Source organism: Theropithecus gelada, chromosome 13 (genome assembly GCF_003255815.1).
Source record: "Theropithecus gelada isolate Dixy chromosome 13, Tgel_1.0, whole genome shotgun sequence".
Lineage (NCBI taxonomy): Eukaryota > Metazoa > Chordata > Mammalia > Primates > Cercopithecidae > Theropithecus > Theropithecus gelada.
Window position 1 is genome coordinate 24,035,394 of NC_037681.1, and position 21,149 is coordinate 24,056,542.

Below are 21,149 nucleotides of genomic sequence, written 5' to 3' on the forward strand. Positions count from 1 at the left end.
GTTCTTGACCATACTTGGCTGAGGCCTTTGTAGGTGAGCGAGGAGTGAGGAAGGTGAAGAAGGTGCCCGTTAAGCAGTTATCAAGGCTGGCCCTTTATCCTCAGTAGTCCATGGGTCCCTCCCCCATTTCCGCTGTCTCCCCTCCCCGCCCCCCCACCCCCTCCTGCTCCCCCACCCCCTCCTGCTCCCCCACCCCCTCCTGCTCCCCCGTCCCGGACAGGGATTGTCTTGGTTTCTCTGGAATGAGTTGTTTACTTAGGCTTAGGGTGCTGCAAACCTATTCTCACCCTTCTCCAGCACGGAGCCCCGTTCTCTCCCCATCCCCCTGTTTCCTGGCTATCTGTGTTCAGTGGCTTTTTGGGAGACTTCATCTTTGTCATCTCAAACATTTAGTGTATTGGAATTCACAGATTCACTGGTTTGGGAAACAAGATTTACACAGGCTGTCCTAGAATGTTATGCATTTTCCTTTTAAAAAGTGTTCTGGGCGAGGTGTGGTGGCTCACTCAATGCCTGTAATCCCAGCACTTGGCGAAGCTGAGGCGGGCGGATCACCTGAGGTCAGGAGTTTGAGACCAGCCTGGCCAACATGGGAAAACCCCGTCCCTATTAAAAATTCAAAAATTACTCGGGAGGCTGAGGAGAATTGCTTGAGCCCAGGAGATGGGAGTTTGCAGTGAGCCGAGGTGTCGCCACTGCACTCCAGCCTGGGTGATACGAGCGAGACTTCATATTAAAAAAAAAAAATTTTTTTTTGAATTTCTTGATTTCCTCCAATACCAGTGGCTCTCAGTAGCATACCTAGTAGACATTAAAAAACCATCTCCAGGAAAAGAGGAAACTTTATGTGAGAAAACAGTTGTGTTTTGAAATCAGTGTAAGGAATGAGCTTATTTTCAGATGTCCATTGGGAAATGCTTCCATTTTAGGTGAAAGTTACATTGACCTGTAAGGTATCAGTAACATAAAAACTCAGAATGTCCTTACCTATTTAAGATGCTTAGGAAGAGTCTCAGTTGGCTTTGAATCTATTTGTTGTTAATCCCTTCTAATTACTTGGCAAGAACAAAGACGACCAGAATACCAAGAAAGATGGAAAATTTTGGTCGATTTTTCAGCAAAAACTTCACATTTGCTAGATAGGAAGCACAGCCAAAGATTGGGGGACTGTTCAGATGCTTCTGTCCACATCTATCTTTGTAAGGGGTCTTAAAAAAAAAAAAAACCCTCGTAGTGGAAGTTTTCTGTCATACTCAAAAGTATAACAGAATCAGTAGTGGGGCTCTGTCCTATCACCTAGTTTGAGCAGGTACTGATATGTTACTAATCTTGTTTCATCTATTCTCACCCTTTATTTGCTGGAGATTTTTGAAGCAAATTCTAAACATACCACTTAAGAACCTTTTAGCTGTGATAATTATTAAAATCAAGTGCCAAACTTAAAACTAGATTTGAAATTGTTATAGCAAAGTATAACAATCATTGCTTTCACTAAAATTAATACCTTGGTGAACAAAAAGACTTAGATATCATTCCTATTGTTACTCATTTAAAACTTATGTGTTTTTATAACATACATACCCTATTAGTACTGTGGTGCACTCTGTATTAACTACACATTGGAGGTACTCAAAAGTTTTAGTTGGGGTGCACAATAGAAGAGTTTGGGGCCTAGTGTGCTAAACATGCACAATTTTCATCTGTAAACTTTGTCAAGAAAGCTTAAGTATATCTTTTTTTTGTCAAGACAGCTTAAATATATAGAATATTTTTGAAAGGTAAATACAAACTTTTTCATGATTGTGTTGAACAACGATTAGATAGTAAGCCTGCAGGCATGTGTATGCATTTGCTATGGGAAGTAATGGTGGTTTTAAAAAATCCTCCTTTTCTCTTCTAGTTACATTAGTCCAGCCTTTGTGATTCATACAACATGGTAAAGGAACCAGAGAAGGTATACAAAGTCACACAGTTCTTAAGTAGTACAGCATCTTGAATGTTTTCAGGCACTGAGATGATACTAGATCCGTAAAGTGGGTATTAGACTTGATATTTATTAAAATGCATAGCAGGACAATGCAACTACAGCCTAGTGAAAGACATTTCAATGACGAGATGGGCCTGGTTCCTAAGATTCCTGTTACTGCTAGATGAGCTGTTGGAAATGCTTTAACTCCATGGAATTTTCTCACTATAATCAATAGCAGCAACAGTGGGTGAGTGACTGTAATAAAGTTTAGTCTGAATGCCTCTAGCAATCACATTTTACTGCAAAATGCTATACAGATAAAATCTGTAATAACACTTAATGAGGCCACCGTTAAAGTTAGTGCACTGTTAATTGTCTGCATCTAAAATGGCCTAAGCTTCCTCTTGAAAGTAGAGTAAATCACTCCTTACTCAACTTTTAGATCACTATCTGACAGAACTCCCTTACCATTCTGCCAGTTTTATTCCCAACTGTGTTCTCTGGCACGCTGCAAGCTTGTGACAGTACCTGACCGTTCCACTCAGGGACCCTGAAAGCAGCGCTGACCACGTCGTAACCTGACATGGCTAAGTCTTTGCCTAAAGCTCTTGGGGAGTTTGATGTGGTGGGTGAGGAGTCACTCCCTGTGTTTGGTTGTGGACTGAAGATGAGCTGCATCCTTCCTCCCTGGACCTCAGGTTTCCCACTGGGAAATGAAAGGGTTAGCCTGGGCTAGCTGAGTCTGACGGTCCCTCTAATTCTGAAAGTCACTGACTAAGTAATATAAGTTTAAAGAATCCGCAGGCCGGGCGCGGTGGCTCCAGCCTGTAATCCCAGCACTTTGGGNTTTCCCACTGGGAAATGAAAGGGTTAGCCTGGGCTAGCTGAGTCTGACGGTCCCTCTAATTCTGAAAGTCACTGACTAAGTAATATAAGTTTAAAGAATCCGCAGGCCGGGCGCGGTGGCTCCAGCCTGTAATCCCAGCACTTTGGGAGGCCGAGACGGGCGGATCACGAGGTCAGGAGATCGAGACTATCCTGGCTAACACGGTGAAACCCCGTCTCTATTAAGAAATACAAAAAACTAGCCGGGCGAGGTGGCGGGCGCCTGTAGTCCCAGCTACTCGGGAGGCTGAGGCAGGAGAATGGCATGAACCCGGGAGGCGGAGCTTGCAGTGAGCTGAGATCCGGCCACTGCACCCCAGCCTGGGCGACAGAGCGAGACTCCGTCTCAAAAAAAAAAAAAAAAAAAAAAAAAGAATCCGCAAATATAGACAAGTTCTCAGAGTATTTGGCACTTAGTAAAGATGAATGAATGTGTTTTCTTGTCCTTGAAAACCAAACCAGTTACAGATTTTATTTTTTTAAGACAAGAGTCTTGTTCTGTCACCCAGGCTGGAGTGCAGAGGTGCGATCATGGCTCAGTGCAGCCTCAAACTCCACGGCTCAAGCGATCCTCCTGCCTCAGCCTCTTGAGTAGCTGGTACTACAGGTGCACACCCAGCTAATTAAAAAAAAATTATTTTTTGTAAAGATGGGGGTCTTGCTAGGTTGCCCAGGCTGATTTTGAACTCCTGGGCTCAAGTGAGCCTCCCTCCTTGGCTTCCCAAAGTGCTGGAATTACAGGCATAAGCCAGCATGCCTGGCCCGGGGTTAACTTGATTTTCAGTTTTAAGGCCTATGCAGGAACAGGAGCGTCTAGTGTGGCAGACAGTTGGGGGTGGGTAGGATGGTGTCTGGGGACTCCAGAACAGCTCCTGTGTATTCACTGAATGTCGGTCCATGTGGGTCAGGTACCGGGGCAGACTCTTGAAGGGACTCACTCAGATCCTTACAGGGACCCTGGGAGGTAGGCAGTGGTTCCCCATGCTTGGGAAATGTTGGAAAGAGAACACTGAAGTCCCACCAGCAGCGTATGGCATCAGCAGCTTTAGGGTGGGGCCCAGCCATGTGTTTTAAGTTTTCCGGTTGATTCTGATGTAGGTTCAAGTTTGAGACCTCTGATAGCTGACTCCCTAATAGTCTCAGAGGATACAGTGGTGGGGCCCCGCCCTCATGCGCCCAGGCAGGGAGGCTGTGATCCGGATCTCACGTCTGTGCTCCCGATCTCACGCCTGTGCTCTGAATCTCACGGCTGTGCTCCCGATCTCACGTCTGTGCTCCCCATCTCACGCCTGTGCTCCCCATCTCACGCCTGTGCTCCCCATCTCACGCCTGTGCTCCCGATCTCATGTCTGTGCTCCCGATCTGATGTCTGTGCTCCGGATCTCACGCCTATGATCCAAATCTCACGCCTGTGCTCCGGATCTCACGCCTGTGCTCCCGATCTCACCCTGTGCTCCTGGACAGCCCCGGAGTGGCACGGGAGAGACAAGCGCCGGGGAGAAGATGGAGGCCCAGCCCCACACTGCTGAGGCAGGAGGCCAGCAGGGCTCCGCTGTGTCAGGGAACACAAGGACAGGGAGAGGTGGCTGCCGTTAATGTCCTCATGGACAATGTCCCAGAGATTTGGCACACGCACTGTGTGACCCCAGTGAGAATTCCCATCCAGAGACAAGCAGGGTTTTCATCCGGCTCCTGCTGTCCAGATTTCTGAGTTATCTTTGAGAAATGTAAATACAATTTGGGATTTGCGCCAGAGTCTTGTCCTGGCCCCCTGAGAAGGTCAGGGTTTACGAGGCAAAAGGCTCTTCCCAGCAGCCACGACTTAAACGCTCTCATGAAAAAGCTGCAGGGAGGAGAGGAAAAAGGAGGAGGGGGAAGGCCTCCTGGCCCTTCTGTTCCCAATGCAGGTGTGAACACGGTTCAGAGTCTAACCGCGCTTCCCATGTAGTGTACTCGAAATGGGAAGTTAAATCATCACTTATTTATGTAACTGAGAGTAATTATCAGCTTATTGGCATATATTTTTTTAAAGTCCTTAACATTTCAGGAACACAAAAACAAATGGAAAACACCCACGTCAGCTGTGAAACAGAAGCCAGGCAGTTGGGTCTTGGGGGGTGGACCTTGCTAGCTTGCTGGGTGACAAGTGCAGCTTTCGTGCGAGGGGCCCAGACTCTGACTGGCACGCTCTTTGTGAACTGCAATCTTGGGCAAGGTCTCTCATTCGTGAACTCTGAATTGGGGGTGATAACTCCTTGCTCTGAGGGTAGCTGTGAGGCCTCCATTAGTGAGTGGTCGTGAATGATCCTAGCTGACACTGGGTTCTACACACGGTTCCATCCTCTTCACCCGTTTGCGTCCTGCACAGGCAGAGGGGGTGGCTGTCCAAAGGACATGATGTGATGGGCCTGGCCTGGGCACACTGTGCTCCGCACCCCACTTCAGACAACAGAGGCAGAGTCACCATGAGGCCAGTAAAGATCCGGCTGGAGAGGCCTTAGCATTGAGTTCTGTGGTCATATATTTTTATAAAATTAGCACAAATAAAATATTAAGCACAAGGAGTGAAGACCGCTATCTGGCCCCTCTGTCACAGCCTCCTGCCGAGTGGTGCCGACACGGCCCAGGCATCTTTGGATCCCGCTGAGGGTTTCCCCACCTCGGCACTGTTAGCTTTTGGGGCTGGAGCGCTCTGTGCTGTGGGGCCATCCCATGCATTGTAGGATGTTTAGCAGCAGCTCTGGCCTCTCCCACTGGAAGCCAGTACCGTCTCCCCAGTTGTAACAACTAAAAATGTCTTCTGTACATTGTCAAATGCCCCTGAACCTGAGGGGTGGGGACAGCAAACTGAAGTTGAGTTGGGGTTATATTATTTTGGATTTCACCTGGATATAGTCGGTGGTTCACAGTGTAGGAGGAGGTCATGAGCTACAAATTGGTCAGTGGTGTGGTCATTTCAAAGACTAGGATTACCCTGCACAAAACAAACCAAAACCCAAACATTGAAATGCCTGAAATCAAACACCTAGTATGTGAAAGAAAACTGATAGAAGTTTCCCCAGCCTTGACAACCATCCAAAAAATATTCATGACATTACTGATAAAGGCTTGTGGAGCTGAAGTAAACTGTTTTGAAGCTACCAATAATAAGACATTTAATAACCATGCAAGATAGAGCAAATACTGAGTCATCTTCTGTTCTTTCTATAGATATTTGTGTTCATGGGAGCAGGCAATGAAAGAATATACAGCCAACTAATATAGAAACAAAAGGGCTCGTCGCTACTAAAATACAAAAAATTAGCCAGGCACAGAGGCTCACAACTGTACTCCCAGCACTTTGGGAGGCCAGGGTGGGTGGATCATGAGGTCAGGAGATCGAGACCATCCTGGCTAACGCGGTGAAACCTCGTCTCTACTAAAATACAAAAAATTAGCTGGGCGTGGTAGTGGGCACCTGTAGTCCCAGCAACTTGGGAGGTTGAGGCAGAAGAATCGCTTGAACCCAGGAGGCGGAGCTTGCAGTGAGCTGAGATCACACCACTGCACTCCAGCCTCGGCAACGGAGCGAGACTCCATCTCAAAAACAAAAACAAACCCCAAAAACATAAACAAAAACATAAGGGCTATCAGGCAGCTTTTTAAAAACTAAACTTTTATTAACATCTAGAGATAATTATAGATTCACATGCAGTTGTAACAGAGATGCTGTGTACTTAATTTCCCCAAGGGCAGCATCTTGTGAAACTGCAGGACAGTCTCCCAGCCAGATACAGGGATGTGCCTCGCTGCAGTCACCATGGGGACCCCGCACGGTGCCCTCCTATAGCACCCCCTTCCCTCTGCCCCACTTCCTCCTGAATCCCTGGCAACCGTGGGTCTGTTCTCAGTTTCTGTAGTTTGGCCATCTCAAGAGTGTTGTATAAAGACAATCATACAGTAAGGAGCCTTTTGGGATGGTATTTTTCAGTGAGCAGAGTCCCTAGTTCCTACAAGGTGCTGCGTGGGTCGATGGTGGGTTCCTCTTTGTGACTGGGTCGCGTTCCATGGTAGGCATGTGCCACAGTCTGTTTAACCATTCACCTGGTGAAGGATGTCCAGGCTGATTCCTGTTTTGGGATGTTACAAATAAAGCTGCTATAAACCTTGGTGTACAGCAAGCTTGTCCAACCCGCAGCCCGGGGGCTGCATGTGGCCCAGGATGGTTTGAATGTGACCCTATACAAATTCGTAAGCTTTCTTAAGACATCGTGAGGTTTTTTGCTTTTTTTTTTTGCTCATCAGCTATTGTTAGTGTATTTTATGTGTGGTCCAAGGCAATTCTTCTTCCAATGTGGCCCGGGGAAGCCAAAAGACTGGACAGCCCTGGTGCGTGTGAACACACTTTCCACTTCTCTGGAGTAATTCCTGGAGTGCAGTGCCTGGGTGGTAGTGTGGTTGTGTGTTTAGTTTTTTTAGGCTCTCCTGGACTTTTCCAGTGTGGCTGCTCTTTTCTTTTCTTTTTTCTTTTCTTTTCTTTTCTTTTTTCTTTTCTTTTCTTCCTTTCTTCCTTCCTTTCTTCCTTTCTTCCTTTGTTTCTTGAGACTGAGTCTCGCTCTGTCATCCAGGCTGGAGTGCAGTGGTGTGATCTCAGCTCGCTGCAACCTCCACCTCCTGGGCTTAAGCGATTCTCCTGCCTCAGCCTCCAGAGTAGCTGGGACTATAGGCATGTGCCACCATGCCTGGCTAATTTTTTATTTTTAGTAGAGATGGGGCTTCACCATGTTGGCCAGGATGATCTCGATCTCTTGACCTCGTGATCCGCCCGCCTCGGCCTCCCAGAGTGCCGGGAGCACAGGCCTGAGTCACCGCGCCCAGCTGGCTGCACCATTTCAAATTGCCCCGTTTCCCCTCATGCCAGCATTTGGTGTTGGGATTTTGTTTTAGCCACCTTGATAGACATGTAGTGATAGTTCCCTGTGGGTTTTGTTTGCATTTCTCTAATGGCTAATGGCGTTGAACATCTTTTCATGTGCTTATTTGCCGACTGTGTATCCTCTTTGGTGAAATGTCTTTTCATGTTTTTGCCCATTTTCTACTTAGGCAGTTTGTTATTTTCCTGTTAAGTTTCGAGACTTCTTTCTGTATTCCCGAGACTCTTCTTTGCTGGATTTGTGGCTGACAGACGCTTCCTCTCATCCTGTAGCTTATCTTTGCATCTTCTTCACAGTGTCATTTGTAGAGCAAAAGGTTTTAATTTCGGTGAAGTTCCATTGATCAGTTATTGCTTTTATAGATTGTACTTTGATGTTAGGCTATCAAAGAATGATTTGCCTTAGATCCTGAAGATTTTTCTTCTGTGTTTTTTTCTAAAAGTTTTGTAAGTTTACATTTCACATTGAAGCCCATGATCTATTTTGAGATAGTTTTTGTATGAGGTGTGGGGCTTATATTGGGGCTCATCATTTTTGCCTATGGACATCCAGTTGCTCTGGACCGTTCATGGCACCCGCTGTCTTCCCTCCACTGAATTGCTTTTGTACTTTTGTGAGAAAGCAGTTGAGTGTATTGGTGTAGACCTAGTACCGGGCTCTCTGTTCTGTTCCATTGTATAGTGTCTTAGAATTGGGTAGATTGAGGCCGGGCGCGGTGGCTCAAGCCTGTAATCCCAGCACTTTGGGAGGCCGAGACGGGCGGATCACGAGGTCAGGAGATCGAGACCATCCTGGCTAACACGGTGAAACCCCATCTCTACTAAAAAATACAAAAAACTAGCCGGGCGAGGTGGCCGGCGCCTGTAGTCCCAGCTACTTGGGAGGCTGAGGCAGGAGAATGGCCTAAACCCGGGAGGCGGAGCTTGCAGTGAGCTGAGATCCGGCCACTGCACCCCAGCCTGGGTGACAGAGCAAGACTCTGTCTCAAAAAAAAAAAAAAAAAAAAAAAAAAAAGAATTGGGTAGATTGATTCCTCCTACTTTATTCTTTTTCAAAATCGTTTTAGCTATTCTAGTTCCTTTCTCTTTTCATAAACATTTTAGAATAGCCTTGTCTATATCTACAACAATTATTGTTACGATTTTGATAGAAATTGTGTTAAGCTCTTATTGTGTATTAACTTGGGGGAAAATCGACATTTTTACTCTGTTGAGTCTCCTAATCTATACTTTATTTTATTATTTTTGAAACAGGGTCCCACTCTGTCACCTAGGCTGGAGTGCAGTGGTGCTATCTCAGCTCACTGCAATATCCACCTCCTGGGCTCAAGTGACCCTCCCACCTCAGCCTCCTGAGTAGCCGGGACCATGCTACTATGCCCGGCTAATTTTTGTATTGTTTTTGTTAGAGACAGGGTTTCACCATGTTGCCTGAGCTGGTCTTGAACTCCTGAACTCAAGTGATCCTCCCACTTCAGCCCCGCAAAGTGCTGAGATGACAGGCATGAGCCACCATGCTTGGGTGAGTCTCCTAATCTATAAAGACGATGTGTTTCTCTATTTATTCCGATCTTTTTTGAGGTTTTCAGCAGCATTTTGTAGTTTTCAGCACGTAAGTTCTATGTATGTTTTGTTAGATTTACACCTAAGTATTCCTTTTTTAAAGCAATTGTAAATGATATTATTTTGAATTTTGGTGTCTATGAATTCATTGCTATTTTGTAGAAATCTGCTTGATTTTTCATTGTTTATTTTTATTTTTATTATTTGTTTTGAGACAGAGTCTCACTCTGTCACCCAGGCTGGAGTGGAATGGCGTGACCTCAACTCACTGCAACCTCTGCCTCCCGGAGTCAAGCGATTCTCCTGCCTCAGCCTCCCGAGTAGCTGGGATTGCAGGCATGTACCACCATGCCTGGCTGATTTTTGTATTTTTAGTAGAGACAGGGTTTTGCCTTGTTGGCCAGGCTGGTCTCGAACTCTTGACCTCAGGGGATCTGCCCACTTGGCCTCCCAAAGTGCTGGAATTATAGGTATGAGCCACCACGTCTGGCCTACTTGGTTTTTTAAATATTGCCTTGTATCCTGTCACCTGTTGCACTGATTTAATAGTTTCCAGGAGCTCTTTTCTGTAGACTCTTGGATTTTCTAAGGAGACAACCATGTCATCTGCAACAAGGGACAGTGTTATTTTATTTTTCGAATCTACACGCTGTTTATTTCCTTTTTGTGCCCTGCTGGTGTGCCTAGAACTTTAGCACTGCACTGAGTAAGAGGTGAGAGTGGACACCCTTGCCTTGTCTTAATCTCAGGAAGGAAACATTCCATTTTTGCCCATGAGGTATGATGTTAGCTGTGGCTTTGCCTTTAAAAGATGATCTTTATCAAGTTGAGGAAGGTCTCCTGCACCTACTTTTCTCAGAGTTTTTGTCATGACAGGTGTTGGTTTATGCCAAATGCTCTTTCTGCATCAATTGACATATTCGTGTGGTTTTCTTTGTTAGCTTGTTAATGGGTTTTTATCAAAGGAGCTTTGACTATTGACATAGCCACATATTCCTGGATGAAACCCCATTTGGTCATAGTTGATAAATCTTTTTCTATATTACTGAATTCTGTTTGTTAATATTTTATTAAGGATTTTCTCATCTATATTCATGAGGGTTATTGGTCTACAGTTTTTTTGTTCTGTCTTTGTCTGGTTTTGGTATCAGGGTAATAATCAACTTTATAAAATGAATTGGTAAATATTCCCTCCTCTTCTATTTTCTGGAACAGGATGTGTAGAATTGGTGTTAATTTTTCTTAAACGTTTTGTAGCCTCTCCTGTGAAACCATCTGGCCCTGAAATGTCTTTCTGGGGAGTGTTTAAATTGCAAGTTCAATTCCCTTCCTTGGTATAGGGCTATTAAATTATCTGTTTCATGCTGAGCATGTTGTAGTTTGTGTTTTCATGAAGTGGTTCATTTTGTCTAAATTGTCAAATTTATGTATAACTTTAATCATACATTTTAAATAATCCATTATTTTTCCTGAATTTTATTATTTGTGTGAAATTTGTTTTTACATTTTTATTTTATGAGTTTTCAGTCTAAATAAATATTCACCTTTGAACCTAGCTTCCTATGATTGTAATTTTATATGTATCTTTTTCTTAAATAAGGTTCCTCTATCCCCCAAAACGTGCAAGATTCAGGCTGCACAGAAGCTGGATCTATCCAGCCCCTGACTAGGATTTGTTTCAGGCATTAAATGAAACTTGCCTTTAAATGAAACTTAAATGCGTGGAGTGAGTTTCCGGACTCAGGTGCGGCCAGGTCTCCACAGGCCGTGGTCAAGCTCTTACTGCCTTCTGAAGCGAAATCCCCTGTGAACAGAGGACAGGAGCTCAGTCAGCTGCACTGGTTTCTGTCTGATTGGTGCCAGGTGATGAGCGTCCCTCCTCTTCATGCTCTTCTGAATGTCTGCAGTAGTCATGCTTATTTTTTCAAAACACGAAAAGAAAGAAGAGAAAGCCAAAAAAGAAACAAGATTGGGGTGTCTGGGTTGGAGAGTCAGCAGGGGCACCTCCAGGAGGGTCCTGCGCCCACCGCGAAGCCGGCCTGGGGAGTTCCTGGCGCTGCCGGCGTTCCCACACTCCCCAGGCCACCCTGCGGGACGGGGCGCGCAGCGCAGACAGGAAGCGGCCCGAGATAAGGCTGCGGCCGGCCGGGCGGCCTGATTTGCTGGGCTGCCTGATGGCCCAGGCCGAGGCTTCTCCCTGCGCCTGAGACCGCGGCCGCCTCTCTAATTAGCAGCCATGAGGCGCCTGGGGCAGTGTCCTCGCGGGCCAGCGACGGACGGGACGCCGCGTTCGCCCAACGCGTGCTCAGGTAGGAGACGCTGCCCGGGGCTGCAGCTGAGGGTTTCACGGGGGCGAAGACAGTGGAGAGGGGAGGCAGGCAGGGTTCCAAACGGGGCGCCACGTGGGCTCCGGCTGAGCGAGGAGGATGGGAATCTGTCCCTAGATCCAGGCAAAAAAGATTGAGTCTCAATAAATCTGGCACCAGAGTTCCAACGTTGGATTCGTTCCTGGCGGAAATTCGTGGAGCCTGTTGATGAGATGGGTTCAGACCCATGAGAGTTGCTGGAAGATGGAGTCACCCTCTTGGGTGGCAGATTTCAAAGAGCCCAAGGCCCAGAGGGCGAAACAGTCTTTGCTAATTTCAAACCTCAGTTCAGTACTTGGTCGTACAACCTGAGGATTGTTGCTGAGCCTGAGCGGCGTCTGAGGGGTCAGGGGACAGCAGCCACCACTGCTCCCAGGGACCAGTGGCTCTGTGTTGGGCTCAGGAACGGGGATCAGAGAGGTGTGGGGAAGGTGGGCCTTGGGGTGGCAACTTTCAAGGGAGGGACTTTGAGTTCAGATGGGGTCGTGTAAAACCAGGTGGGGTCATCTTGTCTCCAAAATTGGAAAGGAGGAAAGTTCCCTAGGGCAGCCGCCTCCTGCCTGGATGCCTTGCACTAGGAACTGGCTGTCTTTTTAGAGCTAAGGTGATGTGGCCGTTCTCAGTGTAAAGATGAACGTTTAAAGCCATCGCATGTGGGTAGCCGGAATTTTGATTTGGTGGGAAACACTTTGCCTGTGGTAGGCAGAGCACTGCCCCAATCTTTCACAGCTGTTTGATTGTACTTACAATTTTGAAAAATCCATGCACCAGAGAAGACAGCACACGATAATGTGCTGTCTGCTGGGGGAAGGTAAGAGGCGAGAGATCCCTTCTTACTCTGTGCTCTTGGTAAGAAGCTAAGAGGAGCGTGTGCTGTTGTGGGGTGGAATCCACACAGAATCCAAGCTGCCCCAGAAGGTGCTCTGTCACTGCAGGGATGGAAACACCGCAGCGGGGTTGGGGCAGTCGCCAGTGAGATGGGCCTCCTCGTGCTTCAGGGATGTGGTTCTCACGGGGCATTTTGTGGTGCCTGTTTTTTTTTTTTTTTTTTTTTTTTTGCTGGGCATTGCTGAAGTTACTTAACAAAAATGTAGAATAGCATGTTTGGCAACTGAAGCCATGATTTTTTCCCATTGTCTATTTCATTCTTTTTTTTTTTTTTGAGATGGAGTCTGGCTCTGTCGCTCAGGCTGGAGTACAATGGCACGATCTCGGCTCACTGCAACCTCTGCCTCCCAGGTTCAAGTGATTCTCCTGCCTCAGCCTCCTGAGTAGCTGGGATTACAGGTGTGCATCATGGTGACCGGCTAATTTTTGTATTTTTAGTGGAGAGGTGGTTTCACCATGTTGGCCAGGCTGGTCTCGAACTCCTAACCTCAGGTGATCCACCTGCCTTGGCCTCCCAAAGTGCTAGGATTATAGGTATGAGTCACAGGGCCTGGCCCCATTGTTCATTTCATTTTTAACATGTACTTCTTCTCAGGATTCCACGTTTAACCCCCTCCCACTGCTTGTCAAGTCTGCCCCTTCCATTGATGGGAAGGCTCTAAGCGTCTTGGGCCCTGGCTGGGAGATAAGGATGTTGTTCTTAAAGAGGTCCTGGGGGTAGCTGTGGCTTCTCCGTTTACAGAATGGAATTCCTCTTTTAAGAAGACAGTCAGAGGGTGAGACCTCTGGGAAGCAGAGACTCCTTCAGGGGCCTGTGTGCCCTCACCCTGTGCCTACCTGCCATGGTTCCTGCTGTGCGTCTGAGAGCGCCCTGATGCAGGGCCTGTGTCTCCTCTGTGCCCATAGGCCTAGATGGGGCCTGTCGCAGGAAAGTGGACAGAAACTCTCTGAATGGGCAGCGGGGTCAGTGAATGAGTGGAGTGAGTGAAGGCATGAGAAATCCCCGCCTGGGCTGCTCCGGGGGTCAGTGAATGAGTGGAGTGAGTGAAGGCATGAGAAGTCCCGCCTGGGCTGCTCCGGGGTGAGTGAAAGAATGGAGTGAAGGCACGAGAAATCCTGGACTGGGCTGCTCTGGGATCAGCGGGTGAGTGTGAGTGAAGGCACGAGAAATCCCATCTGGGCTGCTCTGGGTTTCTCCGCTCACTGCTCACCCCTTTTCTTGGGAGATGGGGCCTGATCATTGTTGAAGCCACTCTTGGAACATATGCGGATTGAGGGCAGTAAAAGCCTTGCTGAACACCTGTTTATACCTGAAGAGAATCATTTCTAGCTAGAGAGGAAATTCCCATGTCAGCCTTTGATTCCTGAGACATTTAAAAAAAAAAATCTAAACCCAGTTTGCATCCAACAAACACTGAGAAGTAAGGTTTGACTTGCGCACTGAGTGGGTGGGGAGCAAGAGTTTACTATTGCTTTCAGAAGCCACATACCACAAGGAGCCAAAATACTGCTGCTCAGGCAGCAGCCGGGAGACTATGGTTATGAGCCCAGTGGACCAGCATGTATGGCTACAAACCTTGTGGTGCCCCTTGTTTTGACATTTTATTTTTATTTTTTATTTTAATTTTATTTTCTTTATTTCTTTTTTTTTTTTTTTTTTTTTTTTTTTTTGAGACTGAGTCTTACTCTCTCACTCAGGCTAGAGGGTAGTGGTATGATCTCCGCTCACCACAACCTCCACCTCCTGGGTTCAAGCGATTCTCCTGCCTCAGTTTCCCGAGTAGCTGGAATTCCAGGCACCCGCCACCACGCCTAGCTAATTTTTGTAGTTTTAGTAGAGATGGGGTTTCACCATGTTGGCCAGGGTGGTCTCAAACTCCTGACCTCAGGTGATCCGCCCGCCTCGGCCTCCCAAAGTGCCGGGATTACAAGCGTGAGTCACTGCGCTTGGCACATTTCAACATTATTAGAATTTCAGGACAATGACAGCAGGGCAGTAACCCACATCTGCAGACTGCCTGCCCTGGAAATACTTCGTAGACATTAGATATAATAAAGATTCGGAAACATGGAAACACCACAAGGAGAAGAGCAGAAGGCTCTATTTGTGAACTTTCGTTCTGTTGTTTGTTCCTTTATTCACTCATTCATTTGTTCACTCAGTTTGGTGCCTGCTCAACTGCAGGCTTCTGCATGCTCAGAGACCTTTACGAAGCTGTAGCTTGCACAGATCACTTGCGCGTGGACCCAAGCCTGCAGGGAACAAGGAAGGTGGGAGGAGTGAAGTCTGCTGGTGGGAGGAGTGAAGTCCGCTGGTGGGAGGAGTGAAGTCCGCTGGTGGGGTCCTGGGTTTCCACTTTTCAGTTGTCCTTATTGTTCTACTATCCACGAGCACAGGGGAGCAGGGTGTGGGTCTCTACAGGGGAGCAGCGGGTGCGGGGTGTGGAGAGGAGGCTGGAGGCGGACTGTGGGTGGGGGGTGTGGAGAGGAGGCTGGAGGCGGGCAGCCGGTGAGGGGTGTGGAGAGGAGGCTGCAGGCCTGGTGGTGGAGTTGGGGCCGATTGTTCAACTCCATATTGCATTGTCTTTATCGTGAGGAACGGCAATAATGTACAAGGTTGTTTTGGGAATTAAATCAGATGTGTGTCCACATTTGGTATACAATGTATATTGACTCCTGTTCTCTCCATCAAAAACCTATTTTTAAAAATCCCTTATGTCATGACTGAAGGAGGAAGGTGGGCCCTTCCTTTGAGGCATGGGGAAAGGGTAGTTGGGCAGAAAGAGGAAAGCAGCCAACAGTGCTGGGAAGCCCTGGATTTCAGTCCCACCCTCACCACACACTAGTTACGCAATGCTGGGAAGGGCTCTTAATTTTTCTTTTCTTTGGCTTCCTCATCTGTGACGAGGACCTGATAGTGCTGATCTCTGTGCAGTGTATGGGAGTTATTTTCCTCTAACCCAGTGGACATTCTGCACCCCTATCCTTTACAAAGTCATTTCTGCAAGGGGCTCTGTAGGAAGAAGCCAGGTCCTCATGTGGTGCACGATGACCCACACTGCAGGATGGCACTGAATGGAAGCAGGTTTCCCTGTGCCCATTCCGTGGAGAATTGACTAACGCAGAGGCACTGGGCGGGGCGCAGGTGTTCTCAGATGAGGAACCCTGGCTTCCAGCGCTTTCCCTGGGCTGGGAGCCCATGCATGTGATCACAGTAGGATCAGGAGCTGCCATTCGCTGAGCATTCGCTGTGTGCCACACTGGGTCACAGTGCCACGCGCATTAATTACCTCTGCTATCCCTTCAAATAGCCTATCTCCACATTAAGAGAAGGGCAGGGGCTTGCAAAGGGCATGTGGTGTGGCCAAGGTGCTGGTAAGTAGTTCAGCGGATTTGTAGCTATCCCTCACCCACTGCACTCAGGATGCCAAGTCCCAGGAGGTCTCTGGGCAGTGCCATGGCCCCTCCATGGCCCAGGGAGGCAAGCGCTGGCTGCCCTACAGTCATGAGGGCGAGCTCCATGCCACCAGCTGCGCCCTTCCTCTCCCAGCACCCATCAGTGGCATGCAGTCTCCCTCAATAAGATTAGATAATCCATAAGCTACAACTACATAAAGTTGAGTAAAAAGACACTGAATGCTATGGATACTGTGCTGTGATATCTTTTAAAACTCAAAAGCGGCCGGGCGCGGTGTCTCACGCCTGTAATCCAAGCACTTTGGGAGGCTGAGGCAGGTGGATCATGAGGTCAGGAGATTGAGACCATCCTGGCTAACACAGTGAAACCCCGTGTTTACTAAAAATACACAAAATTAGCTGGGCATGGTGGCGGGCGCCTGTGGTCCCAGCTACTCAGGAGGCTGAGGCAGGAGAATGGTGTGAAACCAGGAGGCAGAGCTTGCAGTGAGCCGAGATAGTGCCACTGCACTCCAGCCTGGGCGACGGTGCGAGACTCCATCTCAAAAAAGAAAAAAAGAAAACAAAAAAACCCTCAAAAACAAGCCAGGCTGGGTGCGGTGGCTCACGCCTATAATCCTAGCAGCTTGGGAGGCTGAAATGGGCAGAGCACTTCAGCCCAGCAGACCAGCCTGGGCAACATGGCGAGACCCTGTCTCTACAAAAAAGACAAAAATTGGCCAGGCGTGGTGGTACATGCCTGTAGTCTCAGCTACCAGGGAGGCTGAGCTGGGAGGATCCCCTGAGCCCAGGAAATTGAGGCTGCAGTGAGCCAAGATGGCACCACTGCACTCCAGTCCTGTCCCCAAACCAAAAACAAGCAAATAGTGACAGAATATGCTTTAAGAATGCATAATGTGTAGGAATACTGTTTAAACCCCACCAGAGGAGAAGCTCACATTCGGGTTGGCGTCCCCCAGGGGAGGGCGGGTGGATGGGAGCAGGGCTGGGGTTTCGGGGCTGGTGAGGCAGGTGCGCTCACCAGTGTCTGCTGTGTGGTGAGGCCTTGTCATCGTGTAGTTGTATACACACATTAACGCCTAATGAACTAGAAAGTGAGCATCAAAAATGACACCTCGAAGTGTTAATAATTGTTGAAGCTGGGCAATGGGTACGTGGAAGTTCACGGTACTGGTTTTGTGTGTAACTGACATTTCCCATCACAATGTTAATGATGATGAGAGCCTCAGCAGGACAATGCTGGGCCCCGTGATGGCTGCGTCACTGCACGAGGTGGGCTCCCACCCACGGCCCCTTCTCAGCAGAGCTGGGAGCCCCTACTTTCCTCCTGGCCTTCCCACTCCTATGCTTTGTGAAGTCATCTCTACTTCTGATTCCTTGTGGATTCTTGCAGGATTTTTGAATACAAGGGGGTGTGGGCAGTTTCTGAATTAACACCTTTTTCCACCACCCTTCCCACACGCGCAGTGGGCCCCGGAGTGGCGGGAGTGGAGCTGGGATTTGAGTAGGGTCTTCATGGACAGGCTGGCTTGCGGACTACGTAGACCATCATGATATATCCGAAGCTCATGGGTTTACTTTTTGTGACTTTGAGCTTTTCTTTTCTTTTCTTTTTCTTTCTTTCTTTCTTTTTTTTTTTTTTTTGAGACAGGATCGCACTCTGACTGCCCAGGTTGGAGTGCGGTGGTGCGATCACAGCTCACTGCAGCCTCAACCTCCCGGGCTCAGCCTCCCACTTCAGCCTCTCCTGTAGCTGGAACTACAGGGGCATATCACTACACCTGGCTAATTTTTTGTAGAGATGGGGTTTAGCCATGTTGCCCAGGCTAGTCTCAAACTCCTGGACTCAAGCCATCTGCTGGCTTCGGCCTCCCAAAGTGCTGGGATTACAGGCATGAGTCACTGTGACTTTCAGCTTTAAAGTACCTTTGTTCCCCTGAGCCATTCTTGGACACCCGGGATGAGAGGCGGCTTCAGCTTTAAGGTCTGTAGGTTTTCATAGAGGTAGGACAAGTCTGTCATCTTTCGCAAGTGAAGCTCTCCCACTCACTTGCCCAAGCTCTGGCTCTGCCCTGACTCTAACCCTCTCTCCCTTCCCGCCCCGCCCCTTCATTAACCCTTGCCTCAGCGGTAATGGACATTTAACACGGAATGTTTATGGCGGTAACACCAGCTGTCTCCACGTCATCTTTTTGTCTGTTACCATTAGAGGGGATTTTTTTCAGATTTGGGAGAAGGATTTCAAATGACTTCCCTTCAAGCTGCAGGCCTGTCTTGGGCATCTTGACCTCCGCACATTTCTGGGAGGACTCCTCGTGACCTCCGCACATTTCTGGGAGGACTCCTCGTGACCTCCGCACGTTTCTGGGAGGACTCCTCGTGACCTCCGCACGTTTCTGGGAGGACTCCTCGTGCAGCAGGCCTTCAGGTGGTAGAGGTGGGCTTTCGCCAGCCAGAGGTGGGGTCTCTGTAGACTCCATGGGGCCCTGGCTTTTGGGATCTGTCTGGACCACCCTCCCCTGGCTTTTGTAGCAGGGCTGTCACGGGGCTGTTGATGTGGAAATCCCCCCACCACAGATGGCCTTTCTCTGGCAGCTAAGGTGACCTTCATTTTGGGCCTGAGACGGCCAGCTGGCCTGGAATTGAGGGAGAGGAAATGCAAGGTGCCCTGACCCCCAAGCCTTGCAAACTGAACCATTGCTCACCCACTGCGTCACACAGGAGTCTATAGGTGTCTCACACTCGGAAAGTCAAACCCGAGCCCCTGACTTGGCCTCACCTCCTCAGTTCTGTTTCTCAGCAGCTGGCTGCACTGTTCACCTGGCTGCTCAGAACAAAGGCTTTCATCTTTGACTTCTCTCTGTCATTTCCCATATAATTGATCAGCAAAACCTGTCAGCTTTGCTTCCAGACTGCATCCCAGACTGTTGTCATCCCCTCCACCCACAATGGGGTCCAGCTGCTGTCCCCGCCCACTGTGCTGTTGTGGTCACCTTGGCTTGGCCTCCTGTCTTCGGTTGCTGTTCCTCTAAGTCCTGTCTCAAGAGCAGGGTGACCCTTTTATAAAGCCGCTCCCTGATCCAGACCCTCTGTCTCATACAGAGCAACCCCCAAAGCTGCCGGGCGCCGGCTACTGTCTGGCCTTTGCCTCCTCTGTGCCCACCAGGCCAGCCCACCTCTCCCCACATCGTCTGGCATGCGCTGCCTCAGGGCTGTCTCTGAGCCGCTCTCATCCACCTGTCAGCGAGGCTTCCCTGGCAACCGTCTTGAACAGCAGCATGTGTCCCGGCCACTGTACCCTGCCTCACTCTTCCCCACGGCGCTTACCCCTGCCTTTGTCTGTCTCGGTCTGTCTGTCTGTCTCTTCCAATAGGAATAAAAATATAAATGTTCTTGCTGTACTCCTGGTGCCTAAAACTGCCTGACATTTGGTCGGCATCCACAAATGTTTTTGAACGAATGATTAACCAAACGAAAGGACACCAGGAAGTATCCAGAAACATGGTCTTTGGGATGGACAGATGCTCCTGTGGCTTCGACGCTCTGTGGGAGCCCCAGGCCCAGCTCGCTGTGGCTCTTTTTCAGCTGTACTCTGGGGCTTCTGTCCACACTCTGCCCTTCTGGACTGTCTCTCTCTCCCCTCCTGTCCCTTTCCCTCTGTTTCCTGGCCTCTCCTTCAAGTTTAGTAGTTTCCATTGCCCTCTTTGTTTTCCAAGTTTTATTTATTACATATACATATATATGTATTTGGGATGGAGTCTCGCTGTCATGCAGGATGGAGAGTAGTGGCATGATCTCAGCTCACTGCAACCTCCGCCCCCTGAGTTCAAGCAGTTCTCCTGCCTCAGCCTCCCAAGTAGCTGGCATTACAGGTGCCCACCACCACACCCAGCTAATTTTTGTATTTTTAGAAGAGACGGGGTTTCACCATGTTGTCCAGGCTGGTCTTGAACTCCCGACCTTAGGTGATCTGCCCACCTTGGCCTCCCAAAGTGCTGGGATTACAGGTGTGAGCCACCACACCCGGCCTTGTTTTCCAAGTTTTAACGCCCTCCGCGATGAAGAAACAAAGGGGGCAGCACATACCCGCCCCTCCTGGGACACCCCTCTTCCTGTGGGCTCGGCCGCCACCTCCCCAGGACCCTGGGTTCCTGAGGCTGGGGCTCCTCTCTTCTTATTGATCTCACCGAGGAGGGCCCGTGTCCTGTCACCTAAGGAGATGTGGGGCGTGGATTTGTTGTCTGTGAATGGAGCCGCTAAGCCTGGAGCTCCTCAGGCACCTGGGCTGTTTCCTTTAGATGTTTCTCGCCTCCCTCCACTGTGCCCAGCTCTGCAGAGGCTCCATGTCTGTCGCTGGCCATGCCGTGTGGAGACCCCCTACTCCACTCTGTGTAGGAACCGTTTGTCCCAGAGACCAGATGGAACTCCTTGGGGTGGGCGAGTTGTAGGCCTTCAACCAAGGCTCACTGACCGGGGCTGGCATGCACTTGGTGCCTGGTGCCTGACCTTGGGGCTGCTGTGGAAGCTTCTCAGTGGAGGCTCATGATTGGTGCTTGAGTGAGTGGGGAGAACCCGGCATGGGAGCCCAGACAGCCCTTCCAGGCGCCAGGAGGGCTGCACGCCTTGCCTCCGAGGCCTGCTCACTGTCACTGGCTGCCCGGCTGTTGCAGTTCCCATCACTGTTTATTCCTTCCTCTGTGTAGGAGTCGGTGTCCTGCCTGCGCTCAGGATGAGGGGGGATCTGGCTCTGGCGGGCGTTCTAATCAGCCTGGCCTTCCTGTCACTGCTGCCGTCTGGACATCCTCAGCCGGCTGGTGATGACGCCTGCTCCGTGCAGATCCTCGTCCCTGGCCTCAAAGGTAACCACTCCCTGAACTCTGGGCTGCTGGCCAGTGGCCTCTGGGCCAGCTCAGAGACTCCTATGCAGCTGGGCAGTTCCACAGAAAAGCACAAAGCCCGGGCAAATCTGCTCACCCCATTGGGCCTCAGTTTCCCCATCTGGAAATCAAGGGTTGGGCAACATGAAGTCTAAACTGTCTTTGGCCATGGAATTTCTAATTCCGAAGTTAGCAATTTATTTGCAACTCAGCCCTCTCCAGGGGGGCCTTGCTGGAAGGCACCTGGGTTTTTGTCAGACCCTGCACACACC

At 49.1% G+C, this 21,149-nt stretch overlaps 1 protein-coding gene across 1 annotated transcript in view; it reads left to right on the plus strand.

Annotated features, from left to right (window-relative positions):
• The first annotated feature begins 11,283 nt into the window (after positions 1-11,283).
• COLEC11 (collectin subfamily member 11) overlaps positions 11,284-21,149 on the plus strand; it is a 47,898-nt gene continuing 38,032 nt past the window's right edge. Inside the window, exons 1-2 of the mRNA XM_025354887.1 lie at positions 11,284-11,638; positions 20,704-20,859. Coding sequence (XP_025210672.1) covers positions 11,566-11,638; positions 20,704-20,859 — 229 coding nt within the window. The 5' untranslated portion in view covers positions 11,284-11,565. The remainder of the gene's footprint in view (positions 11,639-20,703; positions 20,860-21,149) is intronic.